The sequence below is a fragment of the Chiloscyllium plagiosum genome, unplaced genomic scaffold (genome assembly GCF_037043375.1).
Source record: "Chiloscyllium plagiosum isolate Xiang-an unplaced genomic scaffold, Cpla_swu_hap1 HiC_scaffold_21, whole genome shotgun sequence".
Taxonomy (NCBI): domain Eukaryota; kingdom Metazoa; phylum Chordata; class Chondrichthyes; order Orectolobiformes; family Hemiscylliidae; genus Chiloscyllium; species Chiloscyllium plagiosum.
The window spans coordinates 13626519-13645688 of NW_028270159.1; the positions used below are offsets into that span (position 1 = coordinate 13626519).

Consider the following 19170-nt stretch of genomic DNA (forward strand, 5'->3'; position numbering starts at 1 on the left):
TTCACAATCTACAGACCCAGAAAATAACACCATCTTATTCCTCAACAAACACTGCCCCAGGTTAAATTAATAGCTATAGCTTATATTTTAAGTTTAATCAAGAGACTTATCTCCAAAAACATATAATCAAGAAAGAACCCACTGTACTCACTAATACAGCCTTTCTCTTGGACAGACTTAAACCAACAATTAACTTAGCTGATTCTGTGCTGTGAACTTCGCCCAACAGTTCCTCCAAGATTAGTTGTGAATTTCACTGTTTGTTAATTTTCCCAGATGCATTCCGATGTCCATCGATACACGAATTCAAACAGCAAAGGCAGTAACTGTGCAGGTTCTCTCTCTCTCTCTCTCTCTCCTGCACTGTCCTCACCATGTGCTTCCTTTGTCTGCCCTTCTCCCTTTTAAAACTGCTGTTGTTTTGACTTTTTTTTCCCAAAGTTCCAAAACAGTGCAACTACATATAAAACAGTAATTGCTGCTCCTGGAATTCGAGGAAATCATCTCCAGCACCTAAAATACCTCAAAAAAAGGAGCAGCTCTTACAGCTGGAAATTTTTCCATCCTCCATCTGGCTGCACTTCCCTGCTTCATGCTTTCCTTCTTTTCTGAACGCTTTAAAATTAGCTTCTAATACTTTCCCTATGATAGATGTTAAGCAAATTGGCTGCACATTCCTGCTTCCTGCCTTCCTTCCTTTCTGAATAATATAGAGTTATGTTCACTATCTTCCAACCAAATGGGATTGTCTCTGAATCAAGGGAGTTTTGGAAAATCAAAACTAATGGATCAATTATCTCATAGCCCCTTCCTTTAAGACCCTATGTAGAAGTCCATCAGGACCAATGATCCCCTGAGCTGCACATGCTCCAAGGTTTCTCGTTTGAAGATCAGAGTTAGCCTGACAATCATGGCATTGATTTCCAGTTTCAGAAATTGCTGCCATGGTACACACCAGAAAGAAAATTAGAAAGAACATTGATCAGGACCTCAACACTTGTCAGCCAGTAGCTCCAATAATTTACTTTTAATTTCATTTTACTTTTTCAGTTTTCAGAAAGTTGACTTTCTGCAGAAGAAGATGATTTGGATGGACAGACCTGTCGAAGCTTGAATGAAGATTTTTCAGCTGCAATGTTGCATACTTTAATTGAAGCTCATCCATCAGACAAAGGCCGTACAGCTGAAGAGATGAACCTGGACGACAAGCAAAGTTGTTCAAGACCCTTGCAGACATACGTGTGTGAAACATGGAATTGTTACCCAGCACTGAAGAAAGGTGCAGCCGAATCTTGAACCCAACTCACCAACGAAAGGAAGAAAGATGTGTGTCTAGCAAGCCAAATTTTCAGGGCCATCTCCCCCACTGACCCATCTGCTAACCCACCAATGTCATAGTTTAGGATGAAGGACAACTCTTGAGTGAGCCTTTCTTCAGGATCTCCAGCTGGTCTTTCTTTCGACCCCAAGGTTCAGCTGCCCTGAAGGATATTTCCATCAGGCAGCATTGCTGAGGTGGCCATTCACCGCTGAGGTGGATGAGGTGAGACTGGATGCTGAGAGAAAGGGGGAAACTAAAATTTGAGCACTTCACCATAGATTGAATGACCTTGTTTTTTGCACTGTGTAATGCTGTGGAACTGAAAACTCATGAGCAACACAAGGGGAAACGATGTTGAAACGTATTGGAGACCATTCCTTTTGAATAAATGTGTCCACAAGTTCCATGATCCTCAGCAGCTTGATGTGTGTAGCTATCTCCTGTAAGGCCCTACTCATTCCAGGGCCCAGGTCTGACAGCCAGTCTTTGTTGTGTTGGCTGATCTCAGCTGAGTTGGTTACAGTGCAAAACTGAGCTCGGACAGAGGCCCTCAGGTAAAGGGAAGAGAAAAAATTAAGGCAGAGCTCCTGACATTGAGCTTTCCCTGTAAGCAGGTATTCAGAATTCACTGAGTGTGATCAGGGCCAGTTCATCCATCTCAGAGAATCTTTTTAAAAGTTCAATTTTGGGATGTGAGCATCACTATCTGGGTGACCTTGATTGCCCATCCATAATTTCCTTCCCTGAAGGCCACCGGTGACCACCATGACAATCCATCAGTTCTGTGATTTCTTTTGTTTAATCATTCATGGGATGTGGGTATCACTATGATTTATTGCCATTTTTTAAAACACACATGGTGGGGGAAGTGGAGCATGGGAGGGCTACACCCACAGTGCTGTTAGGAGGCAGCTATAGGATTCTGACCCCAAATTATGGTTATTATTAATGACTAGAACTTATTCCAGATGTAGCTATGAATTTAAATTCTCCTAAAGGCCATTGGTGAGCAGACCATTACATGTGGCATCTGAATTACAAGTCCAGTCACATGTTACCACTATGTTACCTCTTGTCTTGTTAGAGAGCAGGTATGATTTTCCCACAGCTGTGCAGATTAGGTTCGTATGAACTAATAACCCACTGCACATACACTTGGCTATTTTGCCTTCTGCATTCAATAATCCATGGCCAAGGTATCAGAGGGTTCATGCCCACTATACCCCAGATTTCCTGTCGGTGGAGGGAATAAAATTCGATGATAAGGAGGAACTAATTCCAAACACACACTAACTTTAGATTGTTGCCATTTATCTCTGTTGGTTGATTGGTCTGGAACTGGGCAGTGAACAGCGCAAGAATAATGTTACAATACTATGGTAAAATAATGAACTCATGCCTGGCTTACATTAACAGAAAGAAGAAGAAACATTTTACTGGCCGCTTTCCAACAGAGCTTTTCAAACTCCCATTTTTCACTTTCCACAGCCATTTTGCATTCTAAAGCCAACCACATGTGGGTGGCATGGTGGCTCAGCGGTTAGCACTGCTGCCTCACAGTGTGAGGGAACTGGGTTCGATTCCAGCCTTGGGTGACTGTTTGTGCGGAGTTTGCATGTTCTCCTTGTATCTGCATGGGTTTCATCCCACAGTTCAAAGATGTGCAGGTGAGGTGGGTTGGGCATGGGAAATTGTGCAGGTGAGGTGGATTGAGTAGGGGGCAGGGTTTGGGTGGGATGCTATTCAGAGGGTCATGCAAACTCTTTCTGTACTGTAGGGATTCTGTGATTTGTTTAAATTCAACATTCTTATCTCTCCCCTGTTAAATTTTGGGGAGTAAAGGGTTGAATTCAAAGCCAACAGAAACATTTAGGAAGGGGCATCTGTGCAAGGTGTGTAATAAGAAAAATGGGTTGTATTTGAAATGTTAGCCCAAAGTAACATTGAATTTAGACATGTTAGGGACTGATGGCAAGAAGCTCACTTTCGTCAGAAGTTGGGAAACACATGGAATGGTGACCAGAATCATTGAAGGAATTGCTGGGGGATGGGGAGGTGCACAGGAAGCCCGTAGTGCTTTTCTGGCTGCATGAACTAGAAAGGTCTCACAGTGGCTTCCCTTATCAAGATCTAACACACGTGTTGTGCTCTCAGTCTCAACTCTGCCTTTTTGAACCTGGATTATCAAGTAAATGTTTCTCCTCCTAGTGTGGAGTCCTTACCACCAGGAGCACACATTGGAACGTGGTCTCAGTGAATCATTGAGATCTGTTAATAAATAGACAATCGTCAGCTGCTAACTCTGTTCACAGTGCTTAACGGGAGGTTCAGAGGTGCTACCGTTATGGAGATGTTGGTGCACTCAGTTTTGTATTAGAGCTACAGTTCTGTGTGTACTGAATTTCACCATGAACCTGTGAAAATGTCTGACATGCATGTGGAGCATTTCTTTGAAACTGGGTTTAAGGAGCAATATCTTCTTCGCCGTACCTTTTCACTGTTCAGCTGGTCTGAGTTTTATAAAAGTCTCATAAATCCAATAGGTCTGTGTGTCTTTTTTCAACCCCTCCATTTTCACTCCTTCCTTGTATCCTCAAGAAAGTTTCATTTTATTCTTACTGATCATGAAGTCAAGTTCCTGAGGAATTCCAAAGATGGTTAAGTATATTTCCATTATTGTATTGGACTAAAACAACATTTTGCATTTATATAGCACCATTAATCACTGGTGCATTACCAGTTAGAAATTTAACATTGAACTAAAGCAGATGTTTAACTGGGTGTTCAAAAGCTCAGGAGAAAGGAAACTATTTATGGAATACCATTCATAATGTCAAGATGTCTGAGAGCAATCTATCAAAAACCTGCTGGAATACATCTTAACAGTGTGTCAATAGTTAAAGAAAGATTTACAAATCACAGCTGTGTAGAGGATAAATTGTGCATCAACTAAATAGCCTCTGTACTTATAAAAATTCTAGATAGTTTTAATCAACTGTTCAGAGATATTATTACACACCTCTTGAGCATATGTGCATGTGATTTCTAACATTTCAAACTAAGATTCAGTAAATCCAAAAACCAGGTTAAGCAAAGCAGGTATGGTTTTATCAACATGCAGACTCACTAATTCTTCTGAAAGTGCAGTCGGTCTGGTGAAACTCTTTTATTGAAATGACAGGATATAACTCTTTTATTGAAATGACAGAAGCTGTAAAAATGACCATTGTGTACTGGGGTTGCAGAGATTTATTAAGTATAAGTTGACATCAAGAGTCTGAATTTTAAAATACGTGCTGGATTCAGTGAAGAAATTAGACAAATTGGGGTTTGGGCTTCACTTAGTGGGCCAGCATTTATTGCCCATCCTAATTGCCCTTGAGAAGATGGTGGTGAGCTGCCTTCTTCAACCGTTGCAGTTCATTTGGTGTAGGATTACATCATGGTATTTTAATGAGGGAGTTCAAGAAGGAAAGGCAATATATTTCCAAGTCAGGATGGTAGGAGAAAGTGAAGACTGCAGATGCTGGAGATCAGAGTCGAGAGTGTGGTGCTGGAAAAGCACAGCAGATCAGGCAGCATCCGAGGAGCAGGAGAGTCGACATTTTGGGCATAAGTCCATCATCAGGCTTTCCAGCACCACACTCTCAACCCCAAGTCAGGATGGTGAGTGGCTTGGAGGGACACTTGCAGCTGGTGGTGATCCCACATATCTGCTTATTTGGTCCTCGATTTCCAAGATAAAGGCCTTGATATCTCTTTTTTTTCCACAAAAGATGACTGTTGAAATATGGCCCCAGGAGCACTGAAATATTTAGAAGCTGAGATCACTTGATATACAAAGACTATCTGACATCAAACTTGGGCACCAAAGCCAGTTGGAAACTCCAACTTGCATGAATTACCTCTAGATAACTGGCACTGAATGTCTTTGGAAGAATACAGGTACTCCCCCATTTAAAGGAATAGTGATTTCTCAGAAGGACATACTGACAGCTATGTAACAGTAACACATTCAAATCCAGACCAGGAGTTGGCCATTCAACACCTCAAGCCCTTCTGCCATTCAGTAAGATCATGGCTGGTCTGTTTATTTAAATTATTTTGGGGCAGCATGGTGGCTCAGCTGCTACCGCACAGCACCAGGGACCTGGGTTTGATTCCAGCCTTGGGTAACCGTGTGTGGAGTTTATACATTCTCCCCACATCTGGGTGGGTTTGCTCCAAGTGTTCTGATTTCCTCCCACAGTCTAAACATAGGTGGGTTAGCCATGGGAAATGCAGGGTTATTGGAGGAGGGATGGGGCAAGGTCTGGATGGGATGCTCTTCTGAGGGTTGGTGTGGATTCAATGGGCTGAGTGGCCTGCTTCCACACTGTATGAATTCTATGTTTCTAATCTCAAATCCACATTCTGACCTAACCCTAAAGTTGATCATGGATAATTCCAGTGTTTTTGTTTTTGCCCTTAATGCTGAAATGGACAATAATCCAAATGCATTGAGGTGTGTAAGACTAGCAAGGGTCAGTCAAACATAAAGTTCCTAACTCTTTATGGGGAAAAAGTTCCAAATTGGCCAGGGAAGGTAACCTTTTAACACCTTGCTTAACAAGATGACTTTTTTTAAAAGCCCTGATGTTGAACTTCTGGGAGTGGAATACAATTCCAGTTAAATGTATCCTTTTGAAATGAGTGGCACGTGGTCTGGGACCTTCACGGTCACGTGTCCACTGGGCGATGGACGGGGTCTCGCGAGAGTTCTGTGGCCCCGCCCCTTAGCTGGGAGGCGAGCCCCGTGCGCAAGCGCCCCCGGCATTATCCGGTTGCTATGGGCCGGCGTCTCCTGGCAACTGGCGAGAGTGGGGCAGAGCGGCACCGGCGGCAGTGGGGCAGAAGGCATGGCGCCCAAGAAGAAAGAGAAGAGCGGCCTCCGGAACCCGGCGGACGACCAGCCGGAGGCGCTCACCGCCACCGAGAGGGAGCTGTACATGATCCAGATCAGGGACCTGGAGAGCACGGTGACCAAGTGAGTGGGTGGGGGTGGGGGTGGGGGTAAGTGGTGTGGGGGTAGGGGGGGTAAGTGGTGTGGGGGTAGGGGGGGTAAGTGGTCTGGGGGTAGGGGGGTGGTGGTGTGGGGGCAAGTGGTGTGGGGGTAGGGGGGGTAAGTGGTGTGGGGGTAGGGGGGGTAAGTGGTGTGGGGGTAGGGGGGGTAAGTGGTCTGGGGGTAGGGGGGGTAAGTGGTCTGGGGGTAGGGGGGTGGTGGTGTGGGGGCAAGTGGTGTGGGGGTAGGGGGGGTAAGTGGTGTGGGGGTAGGGGGGGTAAGTGGTGTGGGGGTAAGTGGTGTGGGGGTAGGGGGGTGGTGGTGTGGGGGCAAGTGGTCTGGGGGTAGGGGGGTGGGGGTAGAGGGGTGGAGGTAGGTGGGTGTGTGTGAGGGTGGGGGGGTGGGACCTTGGAGCACCACCCAGCGGGGTGGGTCCTACACTCAGACCGCCTGCAAGTAATGCACAACCCGACCTCCCCATTCACTCTCTCCACACAGACTGGCCAAACCTGCACTTTCCCCTTTTTGTCCTGATTCATGCAGTCACACAGCCAGTCTGTACCACCAAAAATAGGCTACTCCCTACACTCACAGAATCCCCTATGGGATGGGAGCAGGCCATTCGACCCATCGGGGTCTGCACCCACCCCATCCTTCTAACCCTGTATTTCCCCTGGCTAACTCACCTCACCTACACATCCCTGGATTCTATGGGACTATTCAGTATGGCCAATCCACCCTAACCTGCAAATCCCCGGGCACTTTAGGGCAATTTAGTATGGCCAATCACCCTAACTTGCAAATCCCTTGGCATTGCAGGGCAATTTAGTATGGCTAATCCCCACTACCTCTCGGTCAGATCCACCGACGTCAAGCCGGTGTTCTTCTCTGACCACTGCCTCCTGCTGGCCGACTGTCACCTACAGGACGAGCAGCGGGCTGGTAAGGGACCGTGGAAGCTGCACACAAAGCTGTTGACCCCGGGAAACATTGAGGAGCTCAAGAGGGACTACGCAGGTTGGAGAACTGTGAAGCCCCTCTTTGAGTCCCCAGCGACTGGTGGGAAACAGTAAAAGGGAACATCAAGAGGTTCTTCATCCTCAAAGGTGTTCAGGAGGCGAGAGAGAGGCAGGGAAAACTGTCCCAGCTCCAGGAAAGTATGCAGAACCTGCTCCTGCTGCAGACGATGGGGGTGGATGTCACGGAGGACCTCAAGGAGGTGAAGGGCCAGCAAGCCTCGCTCTTTGCTTCGGAGGCCTCCAAGATAATCTTCCGGTCCAGGGTCCCCTCGGTGGTGCAGACGGTACGTGCTCACGTTTCTTCTTCCAGAAGGTGCACAAAGAGAGCTCCGTGCTCAGCAGCCTGAAGGAAGAAGATGGCTCGATAATGTCATCTCAGGCTGACGTCATGAGGATCAGTAAATCCTTCTATGCCAGTCTGTATGACGCAAAGCTGACTGACAGCACGGCCTCCCAGTCGTTCCTGTCCTCTATCACGGAGGTCTTAGACGACAGAACACGGGAGAGGCTGGACCAGCCGCTATCTCTGGACGAGCTGACCAAGGCCCTCGAGTCCTTCGAAAATAATAAAACTCCCGGAAGCGACGGCTTACCGGTCGAGCTCTATTCCGCTCTGTGGGACTTGATTGGCCAGGACCTGCTGGAGGTGTATGTCAGTATGCTTCGGGCAGGTACCATGAGTGAATCCATGAGGAAAGGAATCATCACCCTCATCTACAAGCGGAAGGGGGAGAGGGAGGAACTCCAAACTGGAGACCAATCTCACTGTTGAATGTGGATTACAAAATCTTGTCAAAGGTAATCGCCAACCTGGTCAGGTCTGCTCTGGGGTCGGTGATTCACCCTGACCAAACCTGTGCTGTGCCGGGCAGGAAGATCGCTGAGAGTCTCGCACTCCTCAGGGATACGATCGCCTACGTGCAGGACAGGGGGTTGGACACCTGCCTGATCAGCCTGGACCAGGAGAAAGCCTTTGACAGGATATCACACAGCTATATGAGAGATGTTCTCTCCAAAATGGGTTTTGGGGAGGGAATCTGCAATTGGATCAGACTGCTCTACACCAACATTGTCAGTGCAGTCTCAATCAATGGGTGGGAATCAGATAGCTTCCCAATCAGATCTGGAGCCAGGCAGGGCTGCCCTCTCTCTCCTGCCTTGTTTGTGTGCTGCATAGAGCCATTTGCCGAGTCCATCAGGAAGGATGCGAGCCTGAGAGGGGTGACTATTCCTGGCAGCAGGGGCCTGCAGGTTAAGGCCTCCCTGTACATGGATGACGTCGCCGTTTTCTGCTCGGATCCGCTGTCCGTGCGCAGACTCATGTGCATATGTGACCAGTTCGAACGGGCCTTGGGGGCCAAGGTAAACCGAGGCAAGAGCGAGGCCATGCTCTTTGGTAACTGGGCCGACCAATCCTCGATCTCCTTCACCGTCAGGACCGACCACCTGAAGGTGCTGGGTATTTGGTTCGGGGGGGCTGGGGCGTGCGTCAAGTCTTGGGAGGAGCGTATCAGCAAAGTGAGGCAGAAATTGGGCAGACGGTCGCTCTCCATCGCGGGAAAAAACCTGGTCATCAGGTGTGAGGCACTGTCATTGCTATTATACGTGGCATAGGTCTGGCCTATTCCCAGAACCTGTGCCGCTGCAGTCACCCGGGCCATCTTCCAGTTCATATGGAGGTCAAAGATGGACCGGGTCCGAAGAGACTCGCTGTACAAAGATCCGGGCAACGGGGGAAAAAATACACCCAATGCCACCTTCACCCTGATGGCCACCTTTGTTTGTGGCTGCATCAAGCTGTGCGTGGATCCCCGGTACGCAAACACCAAGTGTCACTACGTACTGAGGTTCTACCTGTCCCCGGTGTTGCGAAGGATGGGCCTGGCCTCGCTGCCGCGGAACGCTCCGAGTATTTGGACCGTTCCGTATCACCTGTCCTTCGTGGAGAAGTTTATGAAGAAAAACACCTTTGACCACAAGTCCATCAGGAAGTGGTCAGCACGTAGTGTCCTTGAGACCCTTTGGGAAAAGGAGAGGGCGGATCCTATCGAGCGGTTCCCTGAGCAGACTGTCAAAGCCATTTGGCAGAATGCCTCATCGCCAGAACTTTCCAACAAGCACCAAGACATGGCTTGGCTGGTGGTGAGAAGGGCTCTGCCTGTGAGATCCTTTATGCACGCCCGGACTCTCAGCCGCAACGCACGCTGCCCTCGAAGCGGCTGCGGGGGGGTCGAGACTGTCACACACCTCCTTCTGGAATGTGCCTACACAGAAGAAGTCTGGAGAGGAATGCAGTGGTGTTTGTCGAAGTTCGTCCCGAGCAGCGCCGTGACGCGGGACTCCGTGCTCTACGGCCTGTTCCCCGGGACGCACACCGAGACGAACATCAACTGTGCCTGGAGGATCATCAACTCGGTGAAGGGCGCTCTCTGGGTGGTCCGAAACCTGCTGATCTTCCAGCTGAAGGAGTTGACCCCAACTGAGTGCTGCAGACTGGCACATTCCAAGGTCCAGGACTACGTGTTGAGGGATGCGCTGAAGCTTGGGGCAGCTGCCGCCAAGGCGCGGTGGGGAAAGACCACTGTGTAAAGTCTGCCTGCCTAACGAAGAACAGGGGGCCCATGCAGTCATTTGGGCTCTGCTGACGCCTCAGCTAATTATATGGGCATATGATTGAAAAATGTACAGACCTGTATAAAAATGATAAAATCTGATCTCTGTATGTACATGTTTACATATGTATGGCATGACCAACTATACAGATCATCAAATTATTTTATGAATAAAGTATATTTTTGAAATAAAAAAAAAGTGGGGGTAGGGGTGGTGGTGGTGTGGAGGTAGGGGGGTGGGAGTGGGTGGGTGTGTGTGAGGGTGGGGGGGTGGGACCTTGGAGCACCACCCAGCGGGGTGGGTCCTACACTCAGACCGTCTGCAAGTAATGCACAACCGGACCTCCCCATTCACTCTCTCCACACAGACTGGCCAAACCTGCACTTTCCCCTTTTTGTCCTGATTCATGCAGTCACACAGCCAGTCTGTACCACCAAAAATAGGCTACTCCCTACACTCACAGAATCCCCTATGGGGTGGGAGCAGGCCATTCGACCCATCGGGGTCTGCACTCACCCCATCCTTCTAACCCTGTATTTCCCCTGGCTAACTCACCTCACCTACACATCCCTGGATTCTATGGGACTATTCAGTATGGCCAATCCACCCTAACCTGCAAATCCCCGGGCACTTTAGGGCAATTTAGTATGGCCAATCACCCTAACTTGCAAATCCCTTGGCATTGCAGGGCAATTTAGTATGGCTAATCCCCACTACCTGCAAATCCCCGGGCAGTACAGGGCAATTTAGTAAGGCCGATCCACCCTAACTTGCACATCCCTGGGTACTATGGAGCACTTTAGTATGATTATATTAGATTAGATTCTCTACAGTGTGGAAACAGGTCTATCAGTCCTCTGAATAGTAACCCACCTAGACTCGTTTCTCTACGTTTACCCCTGACTAATGCACCTAACAGGCGACTCTCTGTGTGGAGTTTGCACATTCTCCCCGTGGCTGCGTGGGTTTCCTCCGGGTGCTCCGGTTTCCTCCCACAATCCAAAAATGTGCAGGTTAGGTGAATTGGCCATGCTAAATTGCCCGTAGTGTTAGGTGAAGGGGTAAACGTAGGAGTATGGGTCTGGGTGGTATACGCTTCGGCGGGTCGGTGTGGACTTGTTGGGCCGAAGGGCCTGTTTCCACACTGTAAGTAATCTAATCTAATCTAATCTAACACTATTGGCAATTTAGTATGGCCAATCCACTTAGCCTGCTCATCCCTGGACACAATGGGGCAACTTAGTATGGTTAATCCACCCTAACCTGCACATCCTTGGACACTACAGAGCAATTTGTATGGCCAATCCACCTGGTCTGCACATCTTTTGACTGTGAGAGGAAACTAAAACACCTGGAGGAAACCCGCACAGACACAGAGAATGTTCACATTCCACACAGGTACTTGCCCAAGGGTGGAATCAAATCCAGTTCCCTGGTGCTGTGAGGCAGCAATGTTAACCACTGAGCCATTGTGCCGCCTCCCATTGCTCACCATTCATATTCTAAATACAACAGTCCTGAATAAGCATGTGGATCATATAAAAACCATAAATTTGCAAACATTCTGGAAGCAAAAGGTGCTCTGCCCCTTACAACCTTTGGAAATGCTGCTGGAGCCCTGTTGGTGTACCCTCTCTGTCAAATATTGTTGAGTCCTCTGAATCAGAGATGGACATGACAGAAGTAGCTGCCTTGACATCTTTGTGATCAGAAGAAGAGAGTGAAAGTACATCCCCGATTCTTCTGAAGCTGAATGTCAGTTTCAGAATTTCCAGTTCACGGGCTTCAGCTGCTTCCTCTTGGGGGGAACAAAAGGCTTGAACCGTCCCCATTCATTATCATGCTTTTGGCTGAGCTTATCCTCATTCTGAACAACTTCTCCTTTTAACTCCTTTTATTTTCTTTGGGTCAAAGATGTGGCCATGAGTACTCGCAGGTGCCCCAGTTATTACTGTCTCTTTTTGTGAAGTACATGGAACATTCCTTGTTCCAGTTCTACTCAACCTCCCATCCACAACACTCTCTCCACTACATCGAAGACATCATCTGGAATTGGAAAAGTGTATCTATTTTGCTTCCAATTTCCACCCTGCTCTCACCTTCACGTGGACCATTGCCGATTCCTCCCTTCCTTTTCTCAACATCTCTATTTCCATTTTTTAAACTTATTCATTCACAGGGTGAGGGCATTGCTGGCTCGGTAGCACTTACTGCCCATGTGGCAGTTAAGAGTCAACCACATTGCTGTGGGTCTATAATCACATGTAGGCCAGACCAGGTAAGGATGGCAGTTTCCTTCCCTAAAGGGCATCAGTGAATCAGATGGGTTTTTCCAACAATCAATTCATGGTCATGATTAGACTCTTAAATCCAGATTTTTTTTTTTAATTGAATTCAAATTCCACTATTTGCGGTGGTGGGATTCAAAACCAGGTCCACAAAACATTATGTGGGTTTCTGGATTAACAACTCAGCGATAATACCACAAAGCCATTGCCTCTGCTTTCTGGGGATAGGCTGGCTACTAATATCCACACAAACCTAACAACTCCCACAGTTATCTTGACTGTACATCCTCATACCCTGCTTCCTGTAAATACTCTAATTCCATCCGCCCAGTTTCTCTGTCCATTGCATCTGTTCTAATTATGCCAGCTTACAATTTTCTTCTTCAACTGAGAATTCCCGCCACTGTAGTTTACAGGGCCCTCAGCTGTGTCCAACTCATCTCCTGCATTTTGGCCCTCCCCTCTTCCCTTCCATAACAGTGGTAGGGGTCTTCTGGTCCTCACTTATCACCCCACCAGCATCCATATTCAAATGATCATTAGCCACCATTTCCACTATCTCCAGCAGGAGGCCACTACCAGACACATGTTTATCTCCATCCTTTGTCAGTCTTCAGCAGAGATTATTCCCTTTGGGACATCTTGGTCCACTCCTTCTCTACTCCCAAAACCTCTCACACCCTCACAATACCTTCCCATACAATTGCAGACAGTGTAACACCTGTCCATTTATTTCCTTCCTCCTCACTATCCAAGGCCCCAGACACACCTCTTGGGTGAAGCAGAGATTTACCTGCATTTCATTCAATCTAATCTACAGTATTCATTGCTCACAATGTGATCTGTGTACATTGGGGAGACAAAATGTAGATTGGGTGACCATGTTGCAGAACATAGATTCACAAGTATCAAGGGGATCAAAGGTTATGTGGAGAAAGTGGGAGAATGGGGTTGAGAAACTTATCAGCTATGACCGAATGGCGGAGCAGACTCAACGGGCAGAATTGCCTAATTTCTACTCCCATGTATTATGGTCTTCTGGTCTAACACCGACATTTTGTCCACAAAAATGAGCCTGAGCTTCCTGTTGTTTGCTACTTCAATACAGCTTTATGTTCCCTGGCCCAACATCTCTGTCTTGAGCTTGCAGCAGTGCTCCTGTGAAGCTCAGTTCAAGCTAGAAAAACAGCTCCCCTCCTCCTTCAGTACATATTACCAGCTTTCTCCTAGCTACAACCAGTTCTAAAGATGGGTCACTAAACCTGAATTGTTAACTCTGGTTTCTCTGCACAGATGCTGCCAGCCCTGCTGAGTTTTTCCAGCCATTTCTGTTTTTGATTCTGACTTCCAGTATGTGCAGTTCTTTAGTTTTTGTTTGTTTTACCATGTACTGAAAGTCGCCCAGCAACTATACTTCAATGTATATGGAATAATAGTAAAACGATATATGTATTATAGGAACTGTAAAGATTTGTAAAATAAAAAAAAGGAAATCGTCTATGAGCAATGAATATTACAATAATTGTTACTTTGCACAAATAATGTTAAGATATGTGTGTAAGTAGTTGTACCAAAAGTGCAATTACTCTTCTGTATAACAGCAAAATTATGTTCTGTTACAAACCATAACAGCTTGGATATCTATAATTTCTTTAATTTTGAAAAATGTTTCACAGAAGATTTAAGGGTAATAAAGGCTGTTGAACCAAAGAAGGATAGCAAAAAGCTAGTTGAAGAGATCAAGGAGGAAAAGAAAGTGGAGAGGTTTGATGAAGAATTCCACATCACGACCCTCAGTTATGGAATGAAGGCGAAAGGCATTTGATAGGAAAGGGAGTCAGAGAAATGCCATGGTAACTGACACATATAAGTGAGGCCATTGGAAGCATTTGAACATGAGGATGGCTATTTTAAATTTGAGGCTTTGATGCAATATATTAATTATACAATATAATACTTAAATTTGGTTGAGTAGAACCTGGTGTGGGAAAGCACTTAAGACAGCAGAGTTGTGGATCAGCTGAAGATCAAAGAAATTCGGGAATGGAAGAGTAGCCCGAAAAGCAGTGAAATATTCCAGATGAAGAAAGACTAAGGTAGGTTACAAGTGGTGATGTAATGAGGAAGTAGCTGGTCATTGTGACAAAGAGAATTTTGGATTGGAAAATCGCCTTAAATTTGATTGGAATATGTGGATGTAATGCTGCCAATTGTCTGCTGTCACTTATTATCTAAACTCAGTGACTGCTGGGCCAAAGTAGAAGAAAGTATCTGATTCCAAGTGTCTCTGAGTATATGTATAAATCTCGAAAGAAAAGAGGAAAGATTAAAGAGAGATTAATGGTAATTACTTCTGGTAACACCTAACTTACTTGCTAAAGAGCTGTGAAGTAATTGCCATGAAATCCTTTGCTAATAGTCCACAGTTGAACATCAAAACAATTGCAGCTTTCAAATATTCTATAAATACCAAATCCTGTAAGGGTTTCAGAAAATATTGTCAGATGTTTGCATTGATTCTAATTAATGCATAATGTTGTGTTGCTGTTAAGGTACCAACGGAGGTTAGATGAACTGGAAGTATCAAAAAGTGATGCAGCTGAGAAGCATGAGCAGCTTGGCAAAGACCTACATGATGTCATTGCCTACCTAAAGAAGGGTCTGAATCAGAAAATTGATGAGATTGCTGATTTGAATGACAAGTTAATTGCCTTGAAACAAGTCAAAGACAATGAGAAGGATGCATACGAAATCCAGCTGTCACATTTACATCAAGAGTTTCAGGAAACTAAGGATCAGCTTACGTCTGAGAATATGATTTTAGGTACAGACGTTGCCTATTTTATTTACCTTTTATAATAAAAAGTAATGAAAAAAGGTGTTCTTGGAAAAGCGCAGCAGGTCAGGCAGCATCCAAGGAGCAGGAGAATCGACGTTTCAGGCATAAGCCCTTCTTCAGGAATGAGGAGGGTGTGCCAAGCAGGCTAAGATAAAAGGTAGGGAGGAGGGGCATTGGGAATGCGATAGGTGGAAGGTGGTTAAGGTGAGGGTGATAGGCCGGAGAGGGGGTGGGGGCGGAGAGGTCGGGAAGAAGATTGCAGGTCAAGAGGGCGGTGCTGAATCTGAGGGTTGGGACTGAGATAAGGTGGGGGGAGAGGAAATGAGGAAGCTGGAGAAATCTGCATTCATCCCTTGTGGTTGGAGAGTTCCTAGACGGAAGATGAGGCGCTCTTCCTCCAGGCATCGTGTTGCCATGGTCTGGCGATGGAGGAGGGCAAGGACCTGCATGTCCTTGGCGGAGTGGGAAGGGGAGTTAAAGTGTTCAGCCATGGGGCGGTTGGGTTGGTTGGTGCGGGTGTCCCAGAGGTGTTCTCTGAAATGTTCTGCAAGTAAGCGGCCTGTATCCCCAATGTAGAGGAGGCCACATCGGGTGCAGCGGATGCAGTAAATGATGTGTGTGGAGATGCAGGTGAATTTGTGACGGATATGGAAGGATCCCTTGGGGCCTTGGAGGGAAGTGAGGGGGGAGGTAAGGGTACAAGTTTTGCATTTCTTGTGGTTGCAGGGGAAGGTGCCGGGAGTAGATGTTGGGTTGGTGCCGGGTGTGGACCTGATGAGGGAGTCGCGGAGGGAGTCGTCTTACCGGAATGCTGATAGGGGAGGGGAGGGAAATATATCCTTGGTGGTGGGGTCTGTTTGGAGGTGGCGGAAATGACGAAGGATGATGGTGGGGTGAGGACCAGTGGGTTCTGTCCTGGTGGTGATTGGAGGGGCGGGGAGGAAATGCGGTGGAGAGCATCGTCAACCACGTCTGAGGGGAAATTGCGGTCTTTGAAGAAGGAGGCCATCTGGGTTGTTTGGTATTGGAATTGGTCCTCCTGGGAGCAGATGCGGCGAAGGCGAAGGAATTGGGAATATGGGATGGCGTTTTTACAGGGGGCAGGGTGGGAGGAGGTGTAATCTAGGTAGCTGTGGGAGTCGGTCAGTTTATACTAAATGTCCATGCTGAGTTGGTCGCCCGAGATAGAAATGAAGAGGTCTAGGAAGGGGAGGGAGGAGTCTGAGACGGTCCAGGTGAATTTGAGGTCGGGGTGGAAGGTGTTAGTAAAGTGGATGAACTGTTCAACCTCCTCGTGGGAGCACGAGGTAGCGCCGATCCAGTCATCGATGTAGTGGAGGAAAGGGTGGGTGGTGCCAGTTAGCTGCGGAAGATGGACTGTTCCACATATCTGACGAAGAGGCAGGCATAGCTGGTGCCCATGGCTACTCCTTTGGTTTGGAGGAAGTGGGATGATTGGAAAGAGAAATTGTTTAGAGTGAGGACCAATTTAGTCAGTCGAAGGAGGGTGTCAGTGGAAGGGTACTGGTTGGTTCGGCGGGAAAGGAAGAAGCGGAGGGCTTTGAGACCTTCATGATGGGGGATGGAGGTGTATAGGGACTGGATGTCCATGGTGAAGATAAGGCGTTGGGGGCCGGGGACGCGAAAATCATGGAGGAGGTGGAGGGCGTGGGTGGTATCCCGAACGTAGGTGGGGAGTTCTTGGACTAAGGGGGACAGGACCGTGTCAAGGTATGCAGAGATGAGTTCGAACATCATTTACTGCATCCGATGCACCCGATGTGGCCTCCTCTACATTGGGGAGACAGGCCGCCTCCTTGCGGAATGTTTCAGAGAACACCTCTGGGACACCCACACCAACCAACCCAACTGCCCTGTGGTTGAACACTTTAACTCCCCCTCCCACTCCGCAAAGGGCATGCAGGTCCTTGGCCTCCTCCATCGCCAGACCATGGCAACACGACGCCTGAAGGAAGAGCGCCTCATCTTTCGCTTAGGAACCCTCCAACCACCAGGGATGAATGCAGATTTCTCCAGCTTCCTCATTTCCCTTCCCCCCACCTTATCTCAGTCCCAACCCTCGGACTCAGCAACGCCTTCTTGACCTGCAATCTTCTTCCTGACCTCTCCACCCCACCCCCTCTCCGGCCTGTAACCCTCACCTTAACCTCCTTCCACCTATCACATTCCCAACCCCCCTCCCCCAAGTCCCTCCTCCCTACCTGCTTGGCACACCCTCCTCATTCCTGAAGAAGGGCTTATGCCCAAAACATCGATTCTCCTGCTCCTTGGATGCTGCCTGACCTGCTGTGCTTTTCCAGGAACACATTTTTCAGCTCTGATCTCCAGCATCTGCAGTCCTCACTTTCTCCTCAAAAAAAGTAATGTCTTTTATGTAATTTTTCAGACATAATTATAGTTGCAATTGCAACGTATTCCCAGAATCCTCTAATAGGACTGCTTTATTAAATCCATTCTTTCTGCCTGCTTCTGCCCTGACAACTGATTTCTTCTTGTCTCAGTTTTCCTTTTTCTCCCTTTGTCAGGTTTCTTCCTAGACCTGCACCTCATTCAACATGATCTACTATTTTTTAACAATGTTCTAGCCCTAATTGTCTTCGTCTTTGCATATACATAATTGTTGCAAAGCTTCATCTTCTATCTCTGCTGTTGCTTTGAGTACAACATCAACCAGTCTCGTCCACTGCCTTCTGTGCCTGGTTAAACTTGTTCTTATGATGGAAAGCTTTAAGCAATATTTTTTAAAAAGGTTTAAGACTTGAATGTCATTCCTTTGTTTATGAATCTATGAACTAAGAGCAGGAGTAGGCTACTTGAGCTTGCTCCATCATTTAACGATCTGATTATAGTCTCAGTTCCTCATTCTCCCTTCCCCTTCCCTAATAACCTTTCATTTTGTTGCTTATCAAGAATCTATCAGTCTCTGCCTTTGCAGAGAATGGTTTCCAACATATGAGTGTATATGACAATTTGGTGTAAATGAGGCATGTTATGAGTTTAACCGATTATCTTACACTGATTATTAATGTAGCAATTAGCATACGTTGGATTGTTTGGAAAATGTTGCCCACTCACAGAATCACATTTAACAGTAGACATGCAAACTATGCTGATGCAGGAACCCTTATGGGTCCTAGCTATACCTATCATTTTGTTTGATAATTTGCGTGTTCTTTGTTCCAGTTTTAATCTGGTTCCCTCCTCAACACTTTGTCAGCTATTAAGGTGACGATATCAGTGTAATTTCTAACTCGTGTCCCAAGCTCGAAAATTTCAACAATTTTGCTTTCAGTTTCCACTTTTCCATCACTTTCATATAATCCTCTTTGCCTCCTTCAACTATTCTATTTCTGTTTTTGGAACAAGACTTGACCAATAAATAATCCCTCTGCAGTGTCTATTACTGAAAGTGGACTGTATTCCATTCTCTCATTTTCTTCATCTCTTTTGCATTTATTCGGGCAATGTCACTTCCATATCAACATTTCCAGTACCTTTTCCTATTTCCTCATCCAAGGACACTCGCAAGTTCCCCAGGTTGACAAGACAAACACCATTGAGAATCTTTTTTCTTTAACCTGCTCTTATCCCTTCCCCTCTTTTCCCAGAACCATGAAAAAGTTTCCCTTTTCTTCAACTCCACGTAGTCCATCATTTCTGCTACCTTCAGTGCGACACCACCAAAAAGTACATTGTCTGCTCCCTTTCAGCATTCCAAATGACCTCCATAAACAATGACCTCATCACTCAACCTAGCAACCCCTCCCCTTCCCGACTCATCAGCTGGCCTTTCACCTCCTCCCTCATCTTTTTTCAAAGTCCAGGTAATATTCACTCTTTCAATATGAAATAGCAATTTAATTGTACTTTACATAACATAAGCTGTACGAAAATCAGAGCTGGAGTAGGCTCTTCAGCCCCTCAAACCTGTTCTGCCATTCAATAAAGTAATGGTTGATCTCCTAATTCAACACCATTTTCCTGCTCAATCCTTTTTTTTTTAATATGTAGAAATCTGAGTCTTGGAT

General features: G+C 46.7%; 2 protein-coding genes across 2 annotated transcripts in view; both read left to right on the forward strand.

Annotated features, from left to right (window-relative positions):
- The window catches only part of cercam (cerebral endothelial cell adhesion molecule), a 192559-nt gene extending 188698 nt beyond the window's left edge, over positions 1 to 3861 (forward strand). The window contains exon 13 of the mRNA XM_043720436.2: positions 1051 to 3861. The gene's annotated coding sequence lies outside the window, so the exon portion shown is untranslated. The remainder of the gene's footprint in view (positions 1 to 1050) is intronic.
- Positions 3862 to 6126: 2265 nt separating this feature from the next.
- cfap157 (cilia and flagella associated protein 157) overlaps positions 6127 to 19170 on the forward strand; it is a 38201-nt gene continuing 25157 nt past the window's right edge. The window contains exons 1-2 of the mRNA XM_043720435.2: positions 6127 to 6347; positions 14835 to 15106. Of these exons, the coding sequence (XP_043576370.1) occupies positions 6220 to 6347; positions 14835 to 15106 (400 nt within the window). The 5' untranslated portion in view covers positions 6127 to 6219. The remainder of the gene's footprint in view (positions 6348 to 14834; positions 15107 to 19170) is intronic.